Source organism: Phaseolus vulgaris, chromosome 3, assembly GCF_051622355.1.
Source record: "Phaseolus vulgaris cultivar YP4 chromosome 3, ASM5162235v1, whole genome shotgun sequence".
Taxonomy (NCBI): domain Eukaryota; kingdom Viridiplantae; phylum Streptophyta; class Magnoliopsida; order Fabales; family Fabaceae; genus Phaseolus; species Phaseolus vulgaris.
This window is the reverse complement of record NC_143500.1, coordinates 24,813,540-24,822,978: the sequence shown is the minus strand read 5'-3', so window position 1 is coordinate 24,822,978 and position 9,439 is coordinate 24,813,540. Positions and strand designations below refer to the sequence as shown.

Genomic DNA, 9,439 nt, shown 5'->3' with positions numbered 1-9,439 from the left:
TAAGTATAAGTTTTGAGTCTCAAATTACTAGAAATAAAAAAGTTGAGTAATAAGCTTATAATTTTTAAATTTTAGGTTGTATGTGATTTGATAGTTGATTATATAGATTAATTTATAACTCTTATTCTCTCTTTGAACATATACATCCAATAGATACATAAATTGATATCATGTCTTTGATAGAACCCCATTGAAGTCAAACTAAGTAATTCTTAAAAGCTATCACGTTCTTATTGGGATTGCTCTTAACAATTTATTTTTTCATAAATAAAACTACACACACCATGGTATCACACATAACAAGATTTCTCAATCCTTAAGATATTTATCAAACCAATCTATCATGATTCGATGAGCCTTCTCAGCAGCCTTCACAGCTTTTGGATCATTAGGATCGTACCTCACAGTCCAACCATGTCCGACGTTAGGAAATATTTTTACCTCACTACGAACCTGCACAAAACAAAAATGGGTCACGAGTGATAAATTTTTCCATTTTTTTCTCAACAATGAATAAATATAATTAAGTGAAATCCTTGACGTGTTCCAATATTTTTTTATCGGGAAAAAAAAGAGTAATAAATATAAGTCACTTTAAGGGTAATTCAACCCTTATGTATAATGACAACCTTAATCACTCTCAGTATACATACTTTCATGTATGTCTATACAAAACACTCCTAACTTAATCCAAAGAAAGTCACCTGACATACTGAGTAAATATCTCATAAGATCATCCCCATACAAACCATCAAGTCTATGCATCAATCAGAAAATGAAAAAAAACGTAGACTGTGACTTGGATGAAACCCAAGACCAAGTTTAATTGGACCAACGCAAAAGCCTCTAGTACATCTACTACTCCCCTTTAAAGATAACCTTATTTTTGTGCTTCCAAACCTCATTAACTACTGCGATCCAAATCCCTCCCCAAACCTCATCCACCAAAGTCGACGCATTGCCCATCCTAAACTGGGAAAAGTTTAACAATGGGACATTATGAAACGCCCATGCACACCCAGTCATACACAACAATGGTTCCACAATAACCAAGCAAATCTGCACTTGGAGAACATATGGGTACTAGTCTCCTCCTCCCTCCTGTACAGGCTGCAAGTAGAACTTGCAACCATAATCCCGCGTCCAACCAGGTTAGCCTTAGTGGCCAACTTGTTTTCCAAAACCCTCCAAGTCGTAACTAGTGCAGTAGGTACAACTTTACTCACCCAAAAAATTTTAAACACCGTCCCGAGCTTAGGCGGAGGTAAGGGGATTTAACCGTATACCCGAGCTTCTCCCCTTCCTTCAACTCCCACCTATCCTCCTTATCTAAGTCAAAACTCGCACCTTGGACTGCCTGAGAAAATAGAACCACTATTTGCTTCTCACATTCAAACAAATTCCTTCTCCAGACAAAATTCCAATCTCACTTTCCGTTATTCCATCCCCCGAAAGCTGCCACCGCAAAATCTTTTGATAGACTCAGGAAAAACAACCTCGGGAAGACATTCTTCAAAGCCCCACTCCCCACCCAATTATCTTCCCAAAACAAAACTTCCTTTCCAAATCCCACCTTCCAATTAATGGAATCTTCCCCAACCCTCCGAATTCCAGACTTTCCTCAAATCTTTCCACCATATAGATTCCTTATTGTCTTTCCCTTCCTCTCTTAAGCTTCTCCAACCCTCGTACTTGAAAACAATAATCTCCTTCCACAGGCCACCCTTGTCCGCTCCAAGCACCATACCCATTTACCGAGTAGCGCCAAATTAAAAGTCCTTAAATCGATAATCCCAAGACCCCGTCCTCACGAGCTTCACACACCTTTTTCCAGGAGGCCCATACTACCTTTCTTCCCTCGGAACCCCACCCCCATAGAAAATTCCTTTGGATTTTCACAAGCTCGTTTACCACCGCCTCCGACATTTTGAATAAAGATAAATAAAACAATAAAATAGATGACAATACTGACTTTATCAAACAAATCCTCCCTGCTAGAGACAAAAATCTAAATTTCCACCTACTTAAACTTGTTTTCATTCTACCAACCACTTCATCCCAAAATACCCTCCTTTTATGGCACCCTCCTACCGACAACTCCAAATATACAAAAAGAGTCACCATTACTCCACCCCAAACCACCTAACTTGCTCTTCATGAAGTTTGAGGTGTCCCAATATGACTCGAATTCCATTTTCTGCACAATCTGCAAAAAGATAACCTTCTCCATCTGGTGACAAAACCTATAAATTTTCCCACACAGAACATAAAAAGAAATGCTGATAACTAAATTTGGTGAAGTTTATGTGTATGGAAAGTTTATCCTAAACATGTATAGCAAGAAACAAAATGCAAAATATGATTCATCAGACCTTAGGTTTAGCATCTTGTAGGATTTGTTTAAATTGTTTTATAAGATTTGGAGGAGTAATTGTATCATTCTGACCACCGAGAATAGCAATAGGAGTCTTTATACCTGAAAATAAAGATGAATAATTTTTCCTTAGAAGTACAAAAGGAACCCTAAACAAAATAATAATCAAGAAATAATCTAAACATTGAAAACTCATACCACGGATGTCATTCACTTCGACATATGCTGGATGTAATAGCACAGCAGCTTCTACATGTTTGGATTTCCCAAGGTCGGTAACGGTCTTACCTGGGAGAAACAAAAACAGAAACATATTACACATTGTTTATATCAGAGGGTGAGCTGAAATTGCAACATTAAAGAGACTTCCTTTTTAAAAGAAGAAATTGGATAATGGACTATAATGTTATCAAAGATTCCATTTATACGACACATCTTTGCTGAGTGAAGTAGGGAAAATGAGCACTACAAACAAAAACTACTAAATGAAGATATTTTGGTGAGTAAATAATGAGTACTATCATAGCAATAAAAGTCTTACTCAGCGAAATTATTATGTTACCGAATTCCTTCAAAACTAACAATCCGTTGAATAGGTTTATTTGGTTTAATACATTCATTTCTATTTTTTAACACTACAATAAAAATTCAATTTATCTATGGAAGAAATCTATAGGTAACCGTCAAAATCCGTAGGTAAATCAATATTACTTACGGATTACCTATGAAAAAAATCCGTATATAATGTGGGCGTTGGTAATTTACTTACGGATAATGTGTCCGTGTGGATAACGAAAACAGCAGTTACCCACCAACTACAGTCCGTAGGTAATATCCACTAGGGATGGCAAAGCGGGGCGGGCCGTGCGGGCCGACCCGCAGCCCGCTGCTAAAAACGCAGGGCGGGCTGACCTTTTCAACCCGCTAACCCGCATTAGCCCGTCCCGCGCGGGCCAGTAGCGGGGCGAGGCGGGCTGAACCGCTAACCCGCAAGAAAAAAAATGGATGAAAGTTTTTCTAAGGCGGCATCCAATGTTATTGAAATTGAAGAATGTCAATAATGTTTATGTTTAATGTTTTTGAATTAATGTTTGCTTATGTTTAATGTTTTAGAATTAGGTATTTTTAATATTTTGAAAGTGGAAGAATAGTGATATTTGATATTTATCTTAATGTTTAATGTTTTGATGTTTGACTACGTTTGAAAAGGAAGAAAAAAAATAGGTTTGATAGTAACAAATATATAGGTTTAATTTGACAATTTTCTAAGAACAAAATGTAAAAAAAAAAAAAGAATGCGGGCTGACCCGCAAACCCGCAAGCCAGCTCTTATGCGGGGCGGGTCGGGAATTTTAGCCCGCAATAATTTTGCGGGGCGGGCCAACCCGTCCCGCATTTTTGCGGGCCAAGCGCGGGGCGGGCCAATGCGGGACGGACTGACCCGCTTTGCCACCCCTAATACCCACTGATTCCAAGTCCGTAGGTAATGTTAATATATTTTATTTTTAAAATTTTAATTATTATTTGATTTTTATTTTTTATTTTCAATTATTATTTATATATATTATTTTTACCAATTTTTATGATTATTTTTAAAATGAGCACTACCAACAAAAACTACTAAATGAAAACTACTAAATTAAGATATTTTGCTGAGTAAATAATGAGTAGTATCAGAGCAATAAAAGTCTTACTCAGCGAAATTATTATGTTACCGAATTCCTTCAAAACTAACAATCCGTTGAACAGGTTTATTTGGTTTAATGCATTCATTTCTATTTTTTATAAAATTTTGTAGATGTACTTAAAAGGAGTTTTTTTATATTTAATGTATTATTTTTACTTTAAATTTAAGTAAAAAAGTTCCCTGTTAACATTGCAAAAAGATAGCATTAATTAAGACTGGACATAAGTTTCCTTAGTCGATATTAGAAAAAAAATCATAAATTAACTTTTACAAAAAAATAGCCCAGTGTTATTGAATGAAAAATATTCATGTATATGTGGATAAAAAAACTCTAAAATAAATTTCAATTGAAACAAAAATATTTTTGTTAACGTTGATCGATAAGATTTTCACTAATAACAAGTACGAAATAATTTTGGCTAATAATATCAAGAATAATGTTAAAAAAAAAACAATATTAATTATTGATGTTTTTTGAAAAACTCTAATTTATAATCATCAAAGCATCACTTTAATAGAAAAAAATGTTCTTCACATTAAAAAAAATAATCTTACCAATATTGGTTGAGAAACTTCTAACTATTGTTAGCTGAACAATAACTTTAAGTAACATTAATTGAAAATAATCCTACTTAGTACTCCAAAACAAAATAGATTTGACATAAATCTTAAAGAATTTGCCTACATCAATGAATATATAATATTGACATCAGGATAATCTTCACGTAAAAAATCTTAATTGACATTAGTTAAAAAAAATAAAATTCAACAATATTTTAATTGACATCGTTCCGATCGATACTCAAGTTAACAACGTCCCAATTGAGATTCAAACCAACAACATCCCAATCGATATTAAGTAAATAATATCCAAAAAAGAATATAAAGATAAAAGACTAAATGTGAGAGAAAAAAAGTATTTGCCTACATCAGTGAATACATGATCTTGACATCGTAATGAACTTTGACACAAAAGAATCTTAATTGATAAGTTGAAAAAAGGATACGGAGTCAACAATGTTCTAATTGACATTGAGATTAAACCAAAGACATCTCGATTGAGATCAAGTTGATTACGTTCTGATTGACACTCAAGCTAAAAACATCTGAGTTGATACTCAAGCCAACAACATCTCAATCGATATTGAGTAAATAATGTCAAAAAAAAAAAGAGTATAAAGATGAAAAACGTAAATGTAAGAGAAAAAAAAGTAAAATATAAATATAAATTTTTTACATTAGATGAAATTTGAAATATATAATTTTAAGTAACTAAATTAATCTCATCAATTTTAATTTCTTTTGAAACTCTCTTTTTAATTAATATATTTTATTATAAATCCTTTTAAATTTTCTAAAAAAAAATACTCTCTAAAAATTTCTTAACCTATACTATTTAAAAAAAAAACTAAAAACTATAAAAAAAGATCATATTTATGATATACTTTTACTTTCATTCCTACAACATTAGTTGAAAATTGTCTTTATTATTTTCCTAGTCAAATTCTTAAGTTTAGATAATAATTTTGTACAAATTATCTTAATACTGTGCCAGTTCCATAGAAAATTATATACTACTCAGAGCATTCTCAATGAAAATTTCTTATATGATTTTTTTATTAATAAAAACAATATTTTAATAATTTCACAAACATGATTTTCTTCCATTTAAAGAGTTAAACAAATTTCTTCCATTTAAAGAAGTACATCTTTGTGAGATACATATTAAAATATTACTAGTATTGATAAAATACCTCATAGAGATGCTCTTAAAAACATTTTATACAAGACATTTTTTATACCATGGATCATGAACATTATATTGTTAAGAATGATTAAATTTTGTTTGATTGGTGAAAAATATTTCAAGAAATATTCATATCAGTTTTTTAAGAATCAAAAGATAATATATTATTTTTATCAAAATCTTTAATTTACTACCGCATTTAATAATTTATTAAGAGTAACATGTTTTTCATAAAAAAATTACTTAAAAATATGATCCACTTCAAGGTACTTTACTTCAGAAAAATTAGTGCATCATCTCTATGAAAATGTTTTTTTTTAAGAAAGTAAACTAAAATTTATTCTTAATAAATCATATATTATTTTTTAAAGAGTAAACCAAACACGAAGAAAGATGCTATTTCAACTACACATTTCCAAAAGTTTTAAAAAAAAATCCAAAATTACTACTTCTAATAATTGATCCATGAGTAGTTACAAAAGGAGAGGAGATAAAGATCATAAATAAATTAGTGAAAAACACTCACCTCCCCAACAAAAACCAGCAACTCCAACAGCAGAAAAACCTTTACTTTTTAAGGCTTCAATAACAGGTTTTGCAGCTTCAAAACCTTCTTCCTACAAATTTAACATGCATGCATATACATCAGAATGTATTACAATTTACAAACAGTTCACACTTCTTATAAATCTGAAATGAAACAAATAACAGTAATAGTATACAAATCAGAAACCACCAAATTGCAGATGTCAAACATCTGAATCCTCTTCCAAATCAATTGAGAAAATTCAAATAAAGACAGCAATTTTGAAAAAAGAAAGCACCACATTTTTTCTTGCTAAATCAACCATAAACAAGCAAGTATCGTTAAGTAAGAAATTAACCGGTTCATGATCTTGTAACCAAACAGGTAAGGGTCTGTTCACATTATCAGGATCAAAAGGGTCGTCATAGAAGAAATCAGGAACTACAACATAAAACCCAGCAGCTGCAACCTTGTCTGCAAGCTTCCTTCACAATATATACGACAAATATTATTACTTGTGAGGGGAACACGTTACAGAAAGCATCATAGAAAGAGAATAAGCATAGAAAGTTAACAGACATACCTGAAAAGTGGTGCTTTATATCCTATAACACAAAGCATATGAACTTAAATAAAGATATTGGCTTAAGGTAAATATATAACTGAAACACTAGATACACCAAATTGTTTCTAACATTCTTTTTTGAAATTCTTTATCATTTAAAATCAAGTAATTAGCAAAGAGTTTAATGTTAGGAATTTCAATAAATTATATAAGCAAAATACTAATGTTGTTAATTTTTGGAAGGTAATTAATTGAATACCAAAAACATCGGAAACAAGAAGAATGGCGAGGATGGCGAGAGGGGAAGCAGTGACATAGGAATTAAGACCACCAATATTGGTAACATGGCCAGCACCACTTGATGCATTCAGGACTGGAGAGTTTGAATGACCTTGGTTTCCTGCCATTTTTCTTACTCTTTTTTTCTTATGCTGTGCTTTCTGTGCTGCTCCTTATATTTATAATCAAAATTGTGCATTTCAACTATCTAAACTTTTCCTTTTCTTTTCTAACACTAACAAAAACTATGTATAATAAGGATATTTAATTAAATATCAATTCATTTTTAATCTTCATTTCTTTTCCAAGTTTAATGTGTTTCCTAGTTATAATTTAAAAAAATTTAAATATATTTTTCTTTCTATAATACAAAATTGATTTATATTAGAAAGATATGGGTATTTATAATAAAGAAACTATTGAAATGAGTCATTGCCCGGTCTACACTACAAGAAAATAATCGAATAGAAACCAATTTTTATAGATCAAAATAATTAGTTGCAATAGTAACTAAATTAGAAACCATTTTAGAAACTAAAAAAAATTTGTTTTCTAAATTAATTTATATTATTGTTAAATAGTTTCTAAATTGGTATCTAATTAGCTATCAAAGTTTTAACTATCAATTATTTAGTTTCTAAATTTGGTAGCAAAAACCTTAATTGCTAATTAGATATCAATTTAGAAACCATCTAACAATAATAGAAACTAATTTAGAAATCAAAAATTTATTTAGTCCCTAAAATGGTCTCTAATTTAGTCACTATAGCAATTAATATTAATTATTTTTTGTTTGGTTTCTATTTCATGATTTTCTTGTAGTGGTATTTTTACATAACAAAAATTTTCAATGTCAACTAGGATTTAAAATATTTCGTGCTGAGTCGTTGTTGACCTAAATGTTAAAATTCGTTTGTTACATAAAAAAAATAGCAATAAAAGTTCATTCCAATAACTTTCTTAATAAGAACGGTTTAGTCTGAAAGTATAAAAAAAAGTATTTAATTCTTAAAAAAATTTGAGATTTTATAAAAAAAAAAAAATTTCTCCCCGTCTATTCTATTCCATGCATCTTTGCACTTTTCTTCACTTATTGTATATGAAATGATTTTCTCTTCATTTCTTCTAATTTCTGATTGTGTTCTTCATTTATTTGAGATGAAATAAACAGTGAAATACTTTTTCTTCGTTTCTTTCGTAATTCTTTAGCGTTAAACCATTTGTAAATTCCAATATCAACTCTCTTCCATGCAATTCTTCTAATTTTTAATTTATTTCATCTCAAGAAAACTTATCTTTATTAGTCCTATAATCAAAGACTAAATTACCTTTTTTTTATACAGTTTTTATTTTATTTGATGTCTTAAATACAAATTCAATTAAGTTTCCAAGTTAAAAAATTGATGTGACTATTTTGGGTTCAATTAAGTCTTTTAATTTTTTTAAGAATACAATAATATGATTCTTCAATATATTAAAATTTACATAAATTTTATAAAATTTGTATCATTCTGGTAATAATTTGTCATTATTTGTAAATTAAGACCGTTAATATTTATTTATTAATTATTTTAATGTTAATTATTTATTTTATTGTATTTAAAAAATGAGGAGATTTAATTTAACCTTTTATAAAGAAAAAATTGAATAAAATTAGGAAAAGTAGGTAATTAAAACTTAATTTGTTATCAGAATTAACACTTAAGATTGATTTTTTTTTATATAAAAACTTTTATGTTAGGCATTACTATTGTACCGCCCTGGTGGTCGGGAGTGATGACGTGGCACCCTGCTACAGTATAGGCGTGTTGGCAAGGCACCAGGTTGGCAAAAGGGAAGGAAGTCGGGGGGCTCGTGAAGCCGCCAGTTATTAAGTTGGCGTGTTCCGATCTCCAGCATATCAGAATAGGCGAGAAGGTCGCCAGATGGGTTAAATACGAAGTCGCCAGATGTGAACTCGGGCGACCAAGCAGTTGGAGATCGCCGGAGAAAGCACATCGCCGAAGATGAAGGAGAAGTAAGTTATGAAGGCGGCCGGCGAGACCACAGGGAAGGTGTATGAGGACACCCTAACTCGCCAACTCCAGTAGAGATCGCACTCCCAAGTTAGCTATGCACTGGGCAGTACCATGCATAAGTAACTTAGCCAAAATGAGAGTAGAAGCAGCGTCAAGTTAAGGAGGCTCCAGATGATGGCACGTGTACGACTGGATGCAAGCCACGTGTCCAGGTCTGTAACTGCCAGGAGAGAGAAAACAACC

At 31.4% G+C, this 9,439-nt stretch overlaps 1 protein-coding gene across 1 annotated transcript; it reads right to left on the bottom strand.

Moving 5' to 3' along the window:
- Positions 1-206: 206 nt before the first annotated feature.
- LOC137806786 (endo-1,3;1,4-beta-D-glucanase) lies at positions 207-7,342 on the bottom strand. Its single transcript, XM_068607068.2, has 7 exons — positions 7,159-7,342; positions 6,918-6,939; positions 6,693-6,819; positions 6,335-6,425; positions 2,573-2,662; positions 2,373-2,476; positions 207-453 (listed from the first exon to the last, which is right to left on the bottom strand). Exons 1-7 carry the CDS (start codon positions 7,304-7,306, stop codon positions 310-312), a joined length of 726 nt encoding a protein of 241 aa, XP_068463169.1. The 5' UTR covers positions 7,307-7,342; the 3' UTR covers positions 207-309.
- Between the last annotated feature and the right edge of the window lie 2,097 nt (positions 7,343-9,439).

Coding starts and splice junctions, on each gene's coding strand:
- LOC137806786 (XM_068607068.2), bottom strand. CDS start 7,306: ATGGCAGGAAACCAAGGTCATTCAAACTCTCCAGTCCTGAATGCATCA. Junction 6,426..6,692: donor GGTTACAAGATCATGAACCG/GTTAATTTCTTA, acceptor TTAAATTTGTAG/GAAGAAGGTTTTGAAGCTGC. Junction 454..2,372: donor TACAAGATGCTAAACCTAAG/GTCTGATGAATC, acceptor TGTTTTGTGCAG/GTTCGTAGTGAGGTAAAAAT.